The sequence below is a fragment of the Gouania willdenowi genome, chromosome 12 (genome assembly GCF_900634775.1).
Source record: "Gouania willdenowi chromosome 12, fGouWil2.1, whole genome shotgun sequence".
Taxonomy (NCBI): domain Eukaryota; kingdom Metazoa; phylum Chordata; class Actinopteri; order Blenniiformes; family Gobiesocidae; genus Gouania; species Gouania willdenowi.
In genome coordinates, this window is record NC_041055.1 from 11,027,973 (window position 1) to 11,047,365 (window position 19,393).

Below are 19,393 nucleotides of genomic sequence, written 5' to 3' on the forward strand. Positions count from 1 at the left end.
ACTTTCTAACTTCTTCATAACACATAGCTTCCAGTCAGCCTCTGGCATCATGCCTTCATCTAGGCTAACATTGTTGTCCTTTAAAAAGTTTTGCTAACTCGGCAGATTTTTTTTTTTCTGTATCCGACCACTTTTTTAAACAGATTTTATTGTTTGTGACTTTCCCTTTATTCCTTTGGTTGTGATGGTGTGTAAAGATCTAAGCCACAGTTGGCTCAACTTCACATGGTCCTGCGTGGAGAGATGAAGGGGTTTGTCAAAGTGATCGCATGCATTATGCTTTATTATTGCATTATTGCTTATTCTTCCTCCATCATATTAAGAAAACAAAACACCAAAAAGCCAAAAGGAACGCCCTTTCTTATTATCAATATTAATCTCTCATTTTTGAAAGACATCTGTACGCTCTGAAGCTCGGCTGCCTTTAAAAGATGCCTCATTGAAGAAAGCCGTGTTTAAACTTGCTAGCATTTTTCCCCGCCCTCCTTCCCTCCCTTCCTCCAATTCTTTCTCTCTATCTACAACAAACTATTCTCTCTCTTCATTTTGCATGCCATTAGTTCTCCAAGCTGTTGTTTGTTTTTTTGGCTTTAATGTTCTTTTAAAAGACCAAACTGTAGAAAAAAACTACCAAGACAAAAGTGACAGAAATGTAAAACATTTTACAGTTACTTTACCACTTGTAGTGACTGCAGTATGGGCCGGCAGCAGGTGTGTGTGTGTGTGCGTGTGCGTGTGCGTGTGTGTGCGCGTGCGTGCGTGCGTGCAAAAAGTGTCTCTGAGGGCACTGGCACTAAACATACTTTGGTCCAGATGTTCTAATTATAGAAAAGCTCCGCTGTCTGATGACAGGAAACAATGGCCTGTGTGTGTGTGTGTGTGTGTGTGTGTGTGTGTGTGTGTGTGTGTGTGTGTGTGTGTGTGTGTGTGTGTGTGAGAGCGCACCTAAAGCTATAAGGTATAAATGAAATGTTGGCCATTAACCTTCTGAACCCTGATTTCCTCCGTCTAGCTAACGTTTTAGATGTAGAGAACCATACATCTGTCATCACACATCTAACACGTGGTTCACATGACTTAATTTATGAAAGGTGCAGTGTAGACAGATTTCCTAAGCCATGTTAAATCTCAAGAAATGTCTTCCAGTATACCTAATTTAAGTGAGATTTGAACCTCATGAGTTTGCATTACTCCTGAATCATTGAATCTTTTAATAAATTTAAAGGGTACCTGTAGTGAATTTGGATTGCAAGCTCTATCAAGAGATAGTGAACAAGTTGGGGCTCAGCGCTGATCCTTGATGCAATTCTACCTCCACCTTAAACTCCTCTGACCCACCTACAGCACAGCACACCTCACTACTGTCCTACAGCTGTCATACATGTCCTACTTCACTTTAACATACTGTACATATCTGCCACTCTAGACATCCTCATACAATACCACAGCTCCTCTCTGAGCACTGTGTCATAAGCTTTCTCTAGATTTACAAAGACACAATGCTGCTCCCTCTGACTTTCTCTGTACTTCTCTGTCAACATCCTCAAAGCAAACACTATATCTGTTCTACTCTTTCTGGGCATGAAACCATACTGCTGCTCACGAATGCTCACTTCTGCTTTTAGTCTAGCTTCCACTACTCTTTTCCATAACTTAATTGAATGACTCATTCACTTTATCAACTCTGCACGATTCCCTTGTTCTTCAAAATGGGCACCAGCAAACTTCTCCTTCATTACTCAGGCATCCTCTCACAGTCTAAATCCTTGTTGAATAACCTTGTCAAAAACTCTACTGCCACCTCATAAACACTTCCAAACCTCCCAAAGTATATGATCAGGACCAACATCCCTTTCCACTCTTCATCCTTCACAATGCCTCCCTCACTTCAGCCTACGTCTTGCTCCACAACAGTCACCTTTCCTTCTCTTTGTTCTCTCTCATTTTCCTCATTCATCAATCATCATCTCAAAACACTCTTTCTATCTTCCCGTCACACCTCTGGCCTCTACCATCTCTATCCTTAATCACCCTAACCTGCATCATGTCCTTCCCATCTCTTTCTCTCTGCCTCACCAACCTGTATAAATCAGTCACTCCCTCCTTACTATCTAACTTAGAATACAAGTCATTATGTGCCTTTTGTTTGGCCTTTGCCACCTCTACCTTCACCTTACGCTGCATCGTGTACTCCTTTCTACTCTCTTCATCTCTCAGTGTCCCACTTCTTTTTAGCCAACTTCTTTCTCTATATGCTTACTCATTCCACCACCAAGTCTTATTACCTGCTTTCCCTGAAGATGACACAGTAGTTGTCCAGTCATCTGGAAGTACCTCTTGACCACCCGGAGCCTGTCTCAACTCTTCCCTGAAAACCACACAACTCTCTTCCTTTTTCAGTTTCCACCACTTTATGCTCTTCTCTGCCTTTGTTCTCTTCATCTTACTCACCACCAGAGCTCTCACCTACCACGACATTGCAGTTACTGATCTCCTTCAGATTACATCATCTATATAAGATGTAGTCTACCTGTGTGCTCCTACCTCCCCTCTTGTAGGTCACCCTGTGTTTTTGTATCTTCTAGAAGAAAGTTTTCACTACAGCCATTTCTATCCTTTTTGCAAAATATACCACCAATATCAAACCTACAAATCACCTGCTCATCACCTTTGTTACCTGCACCAATGTCCACCACTCTCTCATCTCTGGAGGTACTTAGCGTTACTTCATCCAACTCATATCAGAATTCCTTCTTCTCTTTATAGCTCTCATCCTACCTGTGGGGTATAACCACTAACAACATTGAGCATCACACCTTCAATCACTCTGTCTGACTCTCTTTTCACCTACAGAACATTCCAAACAAACTCTTCTTTCAATATAACTCAACTCCATTTCTCTTCCTATCCACACCATGATAAAACATCTTGAACCCTACTCCTAAGTTCCTAGACTTGTTACATTTCCACCTGGTCTCCTGGACACATAAAATATCCACCTTCCTCCTCTGCATTATGTCAACCAAGTATCCCAACATTTATAGTCCCTACTCTCCGTCCAAGACTCTTCCCTTTTCTCTCTCTGCCTACAAACATGCCTTCCTTCTCTGATGATATATCATGATAATGCAAGTACACCCTATTGAATGCAATCAACCTTTATATGTGTTTCACCATTGTAAATCTCCAACTTATTTGCGAAGATGCAACCTTGAAGCTACGTGAGCACCTGATTCACGAAGAAACACGGCAAAGGCTTGCGGGTGTTCACGCAGCTTCATGGCCACAGCTGGCCGGGGAAGCTACATTTAACTTAGCGCACCTTTCTGTGCTCATACAAACTAGCCGTGCCTCACGTTACAATGCCGCCACGCCTCCCCCCACAGAGATAAAGACACTGTATGACTGGCAATAGAGTTGATTTTGTTCATTCCACTATGAAAAAAATGTGCCCAGGTGCTGAGACTGATAGACAGAGTGAACCTGCTTACCATCCAGCCTTTTTGAAGGCAGGACACAGAAAAACAGACAGGCTGTGCTAAGCCTTCCAAGGGACAAAAATATTTTGATGACTTATTCACAAAGCAGATGACCATAAGTGAGTATTGTAAAGTGGATTGACCTGTAACTGAAGATCTTTGCCTTCTGGTTGAACTATTTCTCTTCATCACAATTATTTGGTTGAGCACTAATATTATAGCTGGCTGAGTGGACCATCAGGTTGAATACAGGAACCCAGTGGTGATGAGCAAGAGACCATCTTCCCCAAACTTTCAGAGTGCCCCTCAATGGGAGTATGAGACGATTGTGAGCCTTCTCTAAATCCACAAAACTTATATGGACTTGTTTAGCAAACAGGGTAACATTTGAGAGCTCACTAACATTCCACAGCCAGGACAAAAACAGTATTTTTCCTCCATAATCTGAGCTTTGACGATTGACTGGACCCTCTTTTTTAGGTGCTTAGAACAGTGTTTACTGGGACCAGGGAGCATGAGGAGTGTTGACTCCCGATTGTTGGAAAATAACCCTCTTCTTGCCTTTCTTAGAGAAGGAGACGCTCCACAGACACAGGCTCCAATTTCCACACAATGTTTCAGATACACGTCAGCCATGAAAGCCCTAAGATTTTAGATACCCAGGATAGATCTCTTCCAACTCTGGTGGTCTTATGCCACAGACTTGCTTTGCTGCATTGGTGAGTTGTGCTTCTGAGATTAGAATACTCCTCTTTAGGTTTTCCTGCCCTGGTCCTTCAATAAAATCTGCTGTATGTTGGTGGGGTTAAGGAGGTTTATTCTTTTTACCACTCAACTACATCCCCAATTGATTAATTAACTTCCTTTTTCAAATTATGTTTTTCAAGTAGTTGGCAAGGCTTTAAAACAGTTGTGTGATCTTTGTAGTGGTTGCAGTGCTTTCTGTAATACAGAAACCACCAGAATTTTATTAAAAAAATCAGACTTCAGCCAATCAGATTTTGAAATACATATTCATGTTGAGTGTTTTATCATATAGTAATTTTTTACGTTGTATTTTTTATTTTTTTTATATGTAACCTACTATTATATTGAGTAATGTCTAAAAGTTGGTACAGTGGCATTAAATAGATGTTAAAGAGATTTCTATGTTGTTCACAATACTTCACATCTCACAAATATAATTAATCATTCAAAATTCATTTTTTGTAAGTAGTTTGGAAATTCTTCTTACTAAATTCAGCAGTTTTCAAGAACCTCTACCACCGGGAGTGGTGTCTATCCTTTCAGTGATTCTTAGTTATATTTTGAAATAGTTTAATGTATTTTATGTTATTTGGTCATTTTTGTTACATATGGGAACTACCTGTGAATAGTTTGGGACATCATCCTTACCTCCAAAACAAATGTCTCTATCACAGTTCTGTCCATGGAAATGAAAAGATAGTCTACTCCTTTTTTTCCTTCAAGCTTTGGGTCTCATGGTTCAGACTAAATTACCTGCTTTTGTAGAATAATGTCCATTAGCAACAGGACCTTCAAAACTCTGTATTTTGAACTAGTTGTGAAAGTAAAAACAGACATGAAATTGAAAAACAGCAGCACTTAACTTGGTGGCAATGGAAAGCTGGTAAAATTGAATGAAAGCTTAAATAAACAAATGTGTGAAATAAAGTACAGTAGATGAGAAATGAGAGCCAAAAAAGGCAGCTCAGGAGGCAAGGAGAAACTAAGTGAGTCATAGAACAAAACAGGATGTGGTCCACTTCCCGGTGTTGCTATTACATCACTTCCTGTGCTTGTTTAGAAGCAGGAAAGAGAAAGGGATGGAGAGAGAGAGAGATTGTGGGTTTTAGACGGTTTAAGCAGCTTTAAAGATATGGAGATGTAATCTGACTCTTAATTCTTAGTGTGTGTGTGTGTGTGTGTGTGTGTGTGTGTGTGTGTGTGTGTGTGTGTGTGTGTGTGTGTGTGCGCTTGCGCCCGTTCGTTCGTGTGTGTAAATCGACAGTGTTTATCTAAATGCAGCTCAGTGAAAGAAAAACAATCTTCCTTTTGACAATATGTACTGTAGAAGTTAAATGAAATCTGTTTTTGACAACAAAGATCCTTTTTTAATGAACTCTTTCCTTCTGTTAATTTCCAATCTGTCTTCTTCACATTTAATTTTTTCTTCTGAAGCTGATGTCTTTTCCTTCCTGTTTCATCAATTTGCAACAGACACGCTCATCCCAGTATTTAGATAAAAGAAAAAGAGTTGTGAATGCATGGCGCATTTCCGAGCAGCTATAAACAGGACACAGCTTAGAGCTGTTTGGATGACTAAAGTGTAAACTTTCATCATCATCCGTGTTTATGTTACCGTCAACTGAAGAGAAGACAGCGCCAGAACTAATACCTGTATCCACAAAAACAATTAATCAGTTACAAATGTTATCATTATTATTATTAGGGGGCTAACAACACCAAATGTGAGATCCTTGGTTTGTTATCGACTAAGAATTGGGCAACAAGTCTCGGAGTGTGTTTTAGGCTGCCCCGTTTCAGTGGTCAGCAAAAGCAAAAGACCCTCAGCCAATCTATATTTTAAAGTTACGATAAACACCCACCTAAAAGTGCTATGTTGCACAATTTGAACCCAACTTTGTCAGGCAAAGGCTTTGTGAATAAAAGTAATGAGGAAAAGCGTGGACTGATGCTATTTTGTGAAGCACTGAAGCCTGTGAAACTAAAGCAGAATATTAAAACATCCTTTATGTGTGAGGACGCCACTAGAGTTCTTCTAAAGAAAGTATTTCGAATGAACTACGGCCGGGCCCGTATCCAATAGCACTTACCACGTTCCCGATAATTCAGTCAAATGAGTCGGTTCCATCGAGTAAAAAAAGGACTCCCAGAGGCTCTTGACATCCACTCATACAACATTCATTACAGCCCGATTGAACGAGCATTGGTGGTCATTTGAAAAATGTGGCCCCCAAGGGGCCCCTGGCACCCCGTGGCACATACGGAGTAATGGGCCCCATTCATATATTGGTATGTGTTAATGATTCGGTACCATCAGCTGTCACATTATTTGACACAAATAAATGAGAAAACAACTTCAATGGAAATTGCCAAAAAAAATAGGCGGTGGGGTACAGGGTCCCTCGGGCCCCTAATCAAATTGTACGAGGCATAATCGTAATCTACGTTGAATTAACTTTCAAATGATATATCACACGACTATGTTCCCATAAATTTGGAAATAACTGGAAAGGGGGGGTGGGCCCCCGGGCCCCATTTCAAAAAAAGGGCTCCGAGCGTCTCATCATATTCATTCGTAGAGTATTCATACCAAACTGCATTCCGATCTAATGAGAACTAACGGAGGAGTAGTCATTTACAGGATAATGGGCCCCATTTATATATTGGTATGTGCCAATGATTCGGTACCACCAATCGTCGTTATATTTGACTCGCAAAAAATGACAAATAGACTGGAACCCAAATTGAAAATCGGGCTCCGAGTGATGATGCGTACACATCCATAGATTATACCGACCAAATTCCAGCCCAATCCGTTCACGAGTAACAGTGGAGCAGCGTTTTTAACTAGTGTACACAACAACAACAAGAATAACAGCAACAAAGTGAGTGGCGTTTTGAGTCTGGTAGCCCGGCCTAAAAAGTGGGCTCCAACTACTTATACGCCCTGTGTATGACTGAGTAAATGTAGTTTAAAGCGTATATTTTTTTGCCAGAAATTGAGTTTTTCGCCACATAGTGGTCTTGCCTTTTTGAGTCACATGACCCTCAGGCTTGCCTACTTTATAGCCCCGTAACAAGCAGCAAATCCACTAACCTGTCAATTGGGTTGCTAAAAGTTGATTCTGCATTTGGTGAGTTTTGATGACCCTGTTGCGCTCAGCAGCAGCCTATCAGAGAACTCATAGGATCATTTGTGGATTTGAACGGTGAGGTGATCTAAGATGCTGCTGTAAATACACACGCTCTCTATTCTGCCACACTGAAGGATGACTGCTGAAATAAATTCTAAATTCATGTAAAGCTACATTAGGCTAAATTTTTCAGGTGTTTTTTTTTTGCCTTTTTATTTTTTTTAAACACATAAAATAGTTTCTTTTCAACTTAGTTTAAGGCAAAGCTCTGGATAACTAGTTGATCTTTGTTCCTACCCTGACCTATGGTCATGAGCTTTGGTTTGTGACCGAAAGAACAACAAGCAGGAAAGATGAAGGGATGTAGAGAGAGAGAGAGAGATTGGGTGTCGGACGGTTTAAGCAGCTTTAAAGATATGGAGATGTAATCTGACAAGCTTCCTTCATAGAATGGCTGAACTCTCCATTAAGCGTGAATGCACCATTCATGCTTAACGCACTGAAGTGACTCTGGCGACTAGATTGCATCCAAATTCAGTGTAAATGACGCGACGTCAAGCGACCTCAATACAAGTGACACAAAAAAAAAAAAAAAAAAAAAAAAAAAGAAAAAAAAGTGAATGTAACCATGTCGGAAATAAACTGAATAAATAAATAAATAAATAAATAAACTTGTGTGATTCCAGCGCAAAGTTGAAAAATTTGAACTTTTCAAGCGACTTTAAGCAAAAACTCCACGAGAGCCGAGGCTGCAGCCCTCAACTTACCGGGACAACATAAAAGTGGCATACTTCTTGAATAAGCTTACATTCTAGTGTATTCAGAGTGAACTCATCCTTCAGTAACTCCGTACGTTGATAATTTAAACCGTACAAGCGGCACTGTCTATAATAAGTGTTGTAAATGTATGGCCGGAGAAGAAATGATCAGCCCTCTCGATGCAGCAGCCCTCCCAGCGCTGTCTCCGGCTCTGCACACACACTATTGCCCTTTCGTCACGTCTCTGGAGCGCTGAAGTGATGGAGTGACCACAAAGCAAGACAATGTTCAAGTGACTCATCACAGGTGATTTAAGCGACTGTCGTCGCTTCAGTCACGTTCGGTGTAAACGCACCTTTAGAGATAGGTTGAGAAGCTCAGTCATCCGGGAGTTGCTTCTCAGCATTGGAAAGAACCAGATGAGGCGGCTCGGGCACATGTTTAGGATGCCTCTCGGACGCCTCCATGGTGAGGTTTCACCGGTAGGAGACCCCGAGGAAGACCCAGGACATGCTGGAAAGAGTATGTCTCTCGGCTGGCTTGGGAACACCTTGGGATCCCCCAGGGGAAACATGGACAAACTGGCACGGGGGAGGGAATTCTGGGCCTCTCTGCTAAGGATGCTGCCCCCGTGACACGACCATGGTTAAGCGGGAGAAGATCAATGGAGGTTGTTTTGTTAAACGGTCTGACTCTAGGCTCTAAGTGTATACTAGCAGCACCATGATGTAATAATTCTTTGGAACATTAGGTTGTTTTTGTGTTTTATGTGCATGTTTCCACACTTTGTGATGATTAATAGATGTTTTTATGAAGATTACATTGCCTCATTTATTGTATATGATAATGTTTTGCCTACAGGAAACTGCACGTAGAATTGATTTTGTTACTGATTATGTAAATCAAAGGGTGAGATCAGTTACCGGTACAAAAGCCTTGTCTATTAAGTTCACAATGGTTAACAAAATACTTTATTGACCACCTTTGGGTTTCTAGACTATCTGTGCTGAGAATTAACCATCTTACTTTTACTGCATGTACATTTGTTCAAATGAATCTTTTGGCTGAATGACCTGCTATGTGGAAGTTATCATCAATAGTAATTATCTTTTCAGAAATTGACATTCATATACTAAAATCTGCTTTTTTGTTAACGTCCTGCTTGTTTGTGTACGTTGAGCTCATCTTTGCAAATTTCCTTTTTTTTTTTTAACAATAATTAGGAGTACATTTTGTAAAACTGAATCACTCAAAGAACAGTGACTGTATCAATAAAAGTATCTAAAATGCTAGCACTAGAGATTAAATGTTCATTTTAAATGTAATTAATTTCGCCTTTGAAGTCCAGGGTGCATTATAGTCATATTAAGTACTTTGAAACAACCAAAACCCTAAATATTATTTTACTGTGACCATATACATATTTGTATGAACAAAACAAAGGTTATTTTGTTGGACAGACTGCAGGAAGTGCACAGATCTTTACATCAGACTCACTGGTCTATCATCTGGTTCCTGATAATGTTTATCCCGATTTTAATAGGTCCCATATCTACTATTACTTACTTTATTTATTTAGTGATTTTAATATGATTTATTACATTTTTTTTAATTAAATTAAATTAATATTATTTTTTCAAATTATTTTAATATATTTAAGTGAATGCCCAGTGAATTCTTATACAATAAATGTGTTTTATTTAATGGATGAAAAATCCCATTCATTCTGATGCCAGGCTGAGTGCTACACATTATTACACATGCATGTATATTGGGGTTGGGGCGGGTCGTCAGTTAATTATAGTGTTTCGTTGGTGAGCATATGAGAACAGTGGGGCTATAGAGTTCACACAGGTGTGCACACACACAATAACACACACAAACACAAGCTTGATCTTCTCACAGCACGACCACTGTCCTCATTTCTGTCAATCAGTGATCATTTCTTGCAATCATCACTTGTGTGTGCGTTAGTGCTCAGGTGTCAACATGGTTTCATTAAATTCATTTACATGTTTGTACAAATGATGTAAGCTAGGACTCGTATGAATGGTAGAAGCTGTTTGTGCACATGTGCTCTGCCCTCTGCATTTTGTAAGGATAGGGATCATTTTCAAAGCATTTTTCACAATAAAAGCATGAGCAGGAATGACGATGAGGTGCAGGTTTAGTAGAGATGAGTGCAAAGTCAGCAACAACTGCAGAGCATGAATGAATGGTGTTCATCTCATCTCTGATCAAACTAAATATCTAAACTTCACTGGCTCTCAGACACCTGCCGATAACCTGCAATTACTGTAAAAGTTCAAGACTAACAGTAGTAGAAAATTGTATTATACTCCAGTCATGGAGAGAGTAGGAATTATTCACCTCACACACACACACACACACACACACACACACACACACGCACACACACACACACACACACACACACACACACACACACACACACACACACACACACACACACACACACTTGTTAAGCTACTCTATATTTGAAAGCACAAAGAGGTTTATTGGTAAAGTCTCTGGGCTTTACTTGTAATCACTTACATATGAATATACACACACACAAGCACAAGAGGCTAACTGTATTAATAGGAGTCTGTTTTATGTCAGGCAAGTCTTAATAGGATCAGTGTGAGAGATATGGAGCTGTCTGTCAGTCTAAGTTCATTAACTGATGATAGATAACCTGCACTGTACTCTTTGTGTCTGTGTGTGTGTGTGTCTGTGTGTCTGTGTGCGCACGTATGTGTGTGTGTGTGTGTGTGTGTGTGTGTGCGTGCATGTGTGTGTGTGTGTCTGTGTGCGTGTGTATATGTGTGTGTGTCTGTGTGCGCGTGTATATGTGTGTGTGTGTGTGTTGTCCCCTCCCCTGGTGTAATTTATAGCCCTCAATCGAAGGCCTTATCAGGTGCAGGACACATGGATGCCTCCTTCTCTCCTCCATCTCCCTCCTTCACATCTTTCAACTCCTTCACACCAACTTCTATTTTCCTTCCCTCCATCTTTTCTTCCTCCTTCTCATCCAATCCCCTCCTGGTGGCGGTACTGGATGCTTTTTAATGTGTGCTCCTCATTCTTGTTCTTTGGCATCTTCACTTTCCACTCATGCAATCTAAAGCACACTTTAAAAGTTTCTTCCAATACATTACCTCTGTGGTATGAGCTTACGGAAAAGTCTTGGAAAGTTCAGCTTTCACAATTTTAAATAAAAATAAATTAATTCCAAAATCCCTGAAACAGCTTTGGCTTTTATGATTTTATTCTAATATTTAAGTTTTTCACTCATGTTCATGTAAACAAATAGCTAATACAGACAAGTTTTATTGTATTCATTGATTCTCTGTTTTTAAATCCATTCATCTTAAGTGTACATGTTTTTAAATATCTGAAAAGTTACGAGTGAGTTCTGCAATAAAACAGCTGTTTATATTCTCTAGTATTGTCTCATTGTAATGTTCCGAGCTGCACAAAAACACAACACAAAACTGTGTTTAAAATGAAAATGTATTGTCAAATAAACAAGACAAGATTTAATTTCCCCCCTCTCCAACTTCTATATAATACGTAGTGACTTGTTTTGTTTAGCCTGAACATGTGTTGTGCTTGTGCTATGCATAAAAGGGTCTATTCTCCCGTCTGGACTTAAGTGCTTTTTTGCACGTCTACAGTTACGCACTTCTCTCCTGCTCATATTCTCCGGTCCAGGTTCCTGACACGCCCACCGCATGTAAGTAGAGAAAAACCGTGTAGTCTGTGAATGAAGGCGGGCTGAAGGAAAGGAGGCGGTGATTTCATTATTTTGGTCTGTCGAGAAATCACAAAACATGGAGTTTTCCCAATGCTTGTAAATGTCATTGAAATCTGTGAAAATGATAAAGTTCACTTTTAATTGAAAACAGATCAGATTATTGATCAGATTATTGCAGTGTGACTGAGGATCGGCCGCATTCTTCTGTCCGAGTCACAATTAAAATTTCTTTCCTTGATCATCATCACCTTCATCATTATCATCTTCATCATCATCATCATCATCATCATCATCATCATCATCATCATCGCTGTAAAGGCGTGATCGAGTTAGATGCTGGAGATAGGAGGAAATAACCCGGCCTCAGAGCATCCTGCTTTAATTCAGAGGGATGTTTGCAGTGAAACAGAACTATTGGCTTCCATAACACACAGTTTTAAATATAAATTGTTAAAAGCGACCTGAGCTGAGCCTTATTAAAATATGTGTGGGAACAGTTTGTGGTCCATCCTCATCCACATATGACAGCTTGTTTCACTCTGTAGTGGATCAAACTGTGACTTTACATTGGACATAGTATGAAAAAAGTTGAATCACTGTGACCAACGTGGACAGAAGTCTGCGTCTGTCAGTTTGAATTAATCACGCAGCAGCAGCTGAGTGATCACAGCTGCTGCTGCGTGACGCACGAGTCCGTGTGGCTTCAAATGTAACTAAGTTCATATTTCTAGTGCAATATAATGTTTCACCTTATCGGGGCGCTGCACTTATTCCATCGTTAGAAGCGCGTAAGAGGAATAGGACTTACGCACACCGGATAATGCACGTAAAGCCAGATTTGAATGGGAACACCCACATTACAGGACCACTCCACCCACAGTGCGTAACTGGGATGAAGGTGCGCAGCGACTGATTTAAGTACTGGGGGAGAATAGTGCACAGCCCAAAACAGTGCCGCAGCATGGCTTTTTCGATTTATGTGCATGGGAAAATAGAGCCCTAAATGAGTCTCTAGTCATTAAAGTACAGAATATGTAATTAATGTGTTACAGCAGTTAAAGATCAAGTCTAATGAGGATATGATAGCTGTTGCATATTAATATTTTTAAAATGATGTTCATCTATATATAATTTGAGTAAAAGGAATGTCTGAAATATATTTTCATAAAGAGAGCTAAACAAACGGTGTTATCATGCAGATTTTGCTTGTTTTTGTATGCAATTGTCAAATTCTCCAATGAGTTACATTTCATTTCAAATCATTAATTTTCCTTAAAAATCAATTTATTATGGCTTTTGTTCTTTTGAGTGTTATATTGACCAAAATTTAGCCGAACTTTGTGATGCAGGGATTTGTGGTGAAGAGGAATACCACTTCTCTCAATCACCAGTGAAATATTCTGCAGGATCCTACTCAAACAAATTGACTCAGCAGTAGATGGAAATCTCCATCCAAAGACTAGGCAGCTTTTCATAAAGGCAAAGGCTGTACTGACCAAATATTTGCTGTTTGCAATATCATAGAGCAGTGCCTGGAATGGAATGTGTCCCTCTGCATAAACTTTGTAGACTTCAAAAAGGCATCTGACAGTGTTCAAAACTCTGGAAGATCCTATGGTCATATGGCATTCCCAACGAGATTGTCATCCTTATTGGGAAATTTTACAAACACTTTGAATGCAGCGTCATTCTGGACAACAATGTAACAGAATGGTTAGATGTCTGATCTTAGAAAAGGGTGTCTTTAATTTTGTTCCTCAATACCATCAACTTGGTGATGCACCAAACATTAACTGATCACCCACGTGTTATCAAGTGGAACATGTTTCCACATCTTAAAGACCTTGACTATGCAAATGACCTAGCAGTCCTTTTTTCAAACAGAAGCCATGTTGAGACAAAGACCAACATTCCCTCCAACTATGCCATCAAAACACCAAGAAAATAGAAGTGACATTTACCAATCTGCTTCCTGACCCAACAATTTTCATCAATGGACAGAAAATAGAGGAGTTTATTGGTAGCCTGATAAGCTTTGACAATGGAGCTCAAAAAGACATCAAAGCCATCAAAGCCCAACTCAATAAAGCTGGAAGGTCCCTTAGCTGCTGGGGACGATAACCAACATTTTTTTTACCAGATAAAGATATAGTGTTTGCCTTATAGATAAATAAAATATATTTCTTACAAAAAAGGCTGAAATTACTGCTTGTAAGATTGGTTTTCTTTTTACAAACAAATAGGTCATGTGACTTGAACTTCAGAAATGTTTCACTCATTGAATTGTGGGATTGGGAATCCCATACATCAAAGCTAAGATGGTGTTGAAGTTGAAACTTTGATTTCGATGTGTTTTTACTTCATTCTGACTGAATTATTGTATTGCTTCGCCAGATGAGGAAGGCAGTGTTTTGCTTAATGACACTACTTTTGTTCTGGCTTGTTTATGGTGTTCCACGTGACATTACGTAACTCCGCAAGACAATTTTGGCCGTATTTGGTTTTCATGGAAAGCCCAATATCAGCATCTGCCATTGTTCCATTCCATTCATGAAAACACCAGGAAAGTCAGTTATAATTTTAAAAAATTGTTAGTTATCGTCCCTAGTAACTTTAAGTCTATGTTGTACTTTATGGCTCCATGCTTTGGAGGTTAATATCAAGGTGAAAATATTTATATAACCCGGTCACATCTTTTGGATACCCAGTGATAGTAACCCTAAGAAAACAAAGGAAGGGGAGGCACCACTTGGGAGAGGACAGTGATGTCAGAGTTGAAAGAAAAAAATAATTTCATTGGATCCAAGTGCTGAAGCCCAAGACCGTAACAAAGGGGGGGGGGCTCATAGCTGCCATATCTCCCATATGGGACCCAGTGGATAAGTGAGTACTTGTGGTGTAAAAGCAGATGTTTTCTGTGACCAAACCAGTATTTCGACTGTGTTGAGTCGAGCACACACGTGCGCGCACACATAAACACACACACACATGGATAAGCTTACATTCTAAATGACTCGACAATAGATGTAAGCTGCTCAACGTACACAGATCAACACAAAAGAGAGCCTATTGAAGAGAGATTTGTGTGACACAATGCAGAGCGTGTGTGTGTGTGTGTGTGTGTGTGTGCTTGTGTTTCCAATTCCACTGACGTTAAATGCTCCACTTTTTAACAGCTGAATTCCTGTCATAATACTCATATGTTTTATTAACTTCTCAGTCACACACTTTTTGTCACTGATTATGTATAAAAAAAAAACAATAATATCACACATCTTATATATCATCTACAGTAGTGTGTGTGCTGCTTTCCTTTTACCTTTTTCTAGCCTTTAAGCAAGAAAAACAACTCAGCGTTTTCTTCCACTTTGAGCCTCTCTGGTTTGCATTATGTTGTGCAGCTCTTTTTGATTAATTACTGGTATTGCTGAACGCTATCTGCGTTCATAATTTGTTCATTCAATTTAATTAAACTTTATTTATGTAGCGCCAAATACAACAATAACTTATCACAAAATATAGAAATACTGTATAGAGTTATCATGACATGACACATGAGCAAGCGTCAGCCCCTATCACCCGTATTCTGACCCCAGCCCAGACCCACCCAGGTGGGAGACAAGGGAGAAGGGAGGAGAGAGGGATGAAATTACTATCTATTTTAGAAATTATGTAAAAAAAAAAGAATAAAGCGCTCTGGACTGTGTGCTTTTCTTATATACCTCTCCACCTGTAATCACTATCTGATATGGCCACAAGTCATTTCTGCTGAAAAGGACACACTTGATTTGACCTGAAGTCTCACACCATGATGAGCTCACCTCTGACCTCTGCATGCTAACAGAGGGATTAGTGCTATATGCAAAAAGCTTAAAGGACCATTACATTCTAGACGCTATATTAGACATACAATCATAATCAATAATGTTTAATGACATGTAAAATGGAAATGCAGTGATTTATGTCTGTGTTGTTGTTTATGGACACAGTGAAGCAATATCGTACAGAGTTTTATAGTCTTTACAAGCATGTTTATAATACCACTAGTGTCAAGGATTGATTGATTAATTGATTGATTTAAATAATAATAATACAGCTCTGGGTTGTTAACGCAGTTAGTGATACATAATTTAAGAGTTTATAATAATGTCATTATATAGCGTTGATAGCAGAATATTATTGTCTAAATTATTTGAACTCTTTCTGCAATCGTGTGCTTTGTCCACAATTTAAATTTACTCCTGTTTTCACCCCTCCCCCTCCTTCTACCTCCACCCATTTCTTATACAGATATGGAGGAGAGGACGAGTACAGCAACATGGGCGAGTGGAAGTCGTTCTTCCAAGGTAAGACTCCAGAACCTCTGCTGGTGAAAATACTCACAATACCATATCCTACTACTTGTTACTGGTGTATGGGATCTCCTAAAACTGGATTTAAATAAAAAAAAAAAAAAAAAAAAAAAAAATCTAAATATAAAAAATTATATTAGTGCTGCTCAGTGGTGTAATAATCAACCCACAATTGATTGTGCTTACTGTCACTTTGAAGAGTTTCATCCCACAGTCTAAAAGCATCTTAAGTTCATTAGACCAAATTTTAAAAACCATTTGTGAGGCTGTGATTTTTCTGTTTCTGCTGCTGCGTCTGAAATCCAATCACACACTAAGTCTAATGAGTAATTATTACCTTTCTTGCTGCATGTCTCGTAAAAACACTTCCATGCATTTGTTTACGGGACTCCACATCCCACAATGCAACGTGTGAAACATCTCCGGCAAAGTCAATAAGAGAGCATTTACAGTGGAGATCAAAGCAAACTTTTGGGCAGAATATTCAACCTTTTGCATCTTTTTCTCGAGCAACTGTTCTTTCATTTATTGATCTGTGAGACCTGCATTACGTCTTTATCTAAAAGTATTAGAAAAGAGAGTTTTAAAACTGAATAGTTTTAACACTGGAACGTAACCTTGATTGGATGTCGTTGTAAAATAAATTGGTTAAAAAACTGCATTGAAGCAGGTTGTTCTTACAACAGTGAGTGAGCATTAAGGAAACCAATCCAAATCCTTAAACTGAAATAAAGGGAATGGAGATTTTTTTTTTTACATTTTCTTTTGAACAATGAATATGTTTTTATTAACTGTTATATTTTGACCGTTTCTTCAAAAACTACGTGCAAAACAGTCGACCACTGCTTAGACATCTGTAGCATGACGAAAAGCCAAAATAGCTTCATGTTCTTTTTTGTCCTACAGAGCTATGCAGATGGATCTCAGTATATGGCTTCACATGATAGTCTCTCACCTCCGTACTCCAACTCCAGGCTAACAGGTAAGATGCTGGCAGTGTGTGTGTGTGTGTGTGTGTGTGTGTGTGTGTGTGTGTGTGTGTGTGTGTGTGTGTGTGTGTGTGTGTGTGTGTGTGTGTGTGTGTGTGTGTGTGTGTGTGTGTGTGTGTGTGTGTGTGTGTGTGTGCGTGTGTGTGGGTGTGTGTGTGTGTATGCGCGTGCGTGTGTGTCCATGTAAACCACGCGTACGTAGACACGCATACGATGTAGACAAGTTGTCTTTTGGCAGACCATTTTTCTCTTCTCTCTCTCTCTCTCTCTCTTTCTCTCTTTCTCTCTCTCTCTCTCTCCCTCATTTTCTGCCCGCTGTGTGGAAAAATGCCTGGCAGCGTGTGCTCATTTACCCATGATGCTCCTTGCCTTTGACTCTCTTCATTGTGGCGCCAGTTGTGAGCAAATGGCCACTGACACAGATAATCTGCCTCCTCTCTCTTTCTGCCTCTCTTTTTATCAATTGTTCACTCACACACACACACACACACACACACGCCTCAAGTGCTTAGAGCCTTATTACCTATGATTGGATGCATCAAATATGGAAGATGTCACCTTTTGACTCCAGGTGTACCTGCTCTTTTTCTGCCTTTCCTTCTTGTTCCTATATTTTCTGACTGAGTTAACACTTTCAAAAGACTTTGGAATCATTTGCTGAAACAAAACTTCGAAATCATCAAAAGCTTGGCAAATTGTTGCTGCTCCAGAATTATTTGTGCGCTCTTATGCACTCGCTTTGACCAATTAGTGAGAGCGTCTTCTTCTCTTTCTGTTTGTCTGCAAAGGGAAGTCACTACTCCAGTAATGGTGAGACCCACCCCAGCAACTAGCTCATGCATCTGCATCAGAGGCTGTTTGGAGCCGATCAAAATGTGCCAGCCAAATCAAGGAGATAAAATTAGCTGTTCTCCGCCCATTCGGCCCCAGTCCTGGACTATACTGGTGTGAAAGCACCCATAGAAACTTAACATCACTCAACATCAGTTACACTTTTCCTGATCCCAGTTTGTGCTTTTCAGTTTGTGTTGGGATTAATTAACTTATCAAAGGAAACTTACAAGACAGTTTGGCACAAAACAACAGAGCAGAATCACATAACAAGAATAAGGTCCTCAAAACCAAGGGCTCTACATGTCACAACAGGGGATCAAGGTAACTAAAGGCAGGCATACACTGTGCAATGTTTGGCCCATTTTGAGCCGATTTTTGACTCGTGCGTCTATTTTGTGGGATTGTGCGAGTCTCTGCTAAATCGTGTGTCGTGCATCGTGTAGTATACATGGGGTCACAAGAAGCGATGAACGCCTCACGACCAGCTCTCAATCAGCAATCGTAGGTTGTAAGGAAATCAAACACGTTTGAAATCCAGTCGGTCCTCGTGAGGGTATCACAGTTGAAGCAGTGCTAGGGACCAGCTTACCTTAAACTCTCACACTGTGCATGCGCGAACACCGTAGGACTGCTGTAAAATTGACGAACTGTACTGCCCACATCTGTCCAGTCAGCTCCTGGTCGATCACATCACCGTCTTTTAATTTTTTAAAGCTCTTTTTGTTGAGATTTGAGAGTGTCTATCAACTTCTGGGTTCTTTTTCTTTTTAATGGCGACACTTCAGTGTTCTTATTCTTCTTCTTCTTCTAATTTGTACGTTGCATTTCCAGAAACAAGACCCCGACGTGTCGTGTATGGACGTACAGTGTAAGCAGTCAGATCGTGTCAGAATGTCGGTCCGTACAGTGTGAGAACATGAATCATGAGCTCTGTACATGAGTCGCACAGTTTGAGCTGGAGCACAACGTACAACGATTGAAAAAATTGCACAGTGTACCTCAGCCTTAAGTACTCACTCATCTTCATTGTTCAGTCAGTTAAAGCAATACATCAGTTTCACAGATATTTATTCCTTAAGTCTTTTTCTGTAGCTGCTTATCTAGAACATTATCAATGGACCCCTGTCAGGCTCTGGACATACTGCACGTACCGTCCAGTTTAGCTCTTAGGTTGCATTCACACCGACGGATCCTAGAGGAGTTAAAACGCTCCTCATTTGCTCAGATAGTCCTCCTCATTTGGGCAGTGTGAACACGCAAACAAAGTCTAGAGAGGATCAAACAGACAAATTCTCGAGCGATTGTTTCTGTCGGTCTCGGAGCATTTTCAATCGAAGCC

At 39.9% G+C, this 19,393-nt stretch overlaps 1 protein-coding gene across 5 annotated transcripts in view; it reads left to right on the forward strand.

The window, feature by feature from the left end:
- The window catches only part of tcf4 (transcription factor 4), a 243,408-nt gene that overhangs the window by 48,435 nt on the left and 175,580 nt on the right, over positions 1-19,393 (forward strand). For all 5 annotated transcript variants that reach the window (XM_028462063.1, XM_028462064.1, XM_028462062.1 and 2 more), the window contains 2 exons: positions 16,170-16,225; positions 17,138-17,213. In XM_028462063.1, coding sequence (XP_028317864.1) covers positions 16,170-16,225; positions 17,138-17,213 — 132 coding nt within the window. The remainder of the gene's footprint in view (positions 1-16,169; positions 16,226-17,137; positions 17,214-19,393) is intronic.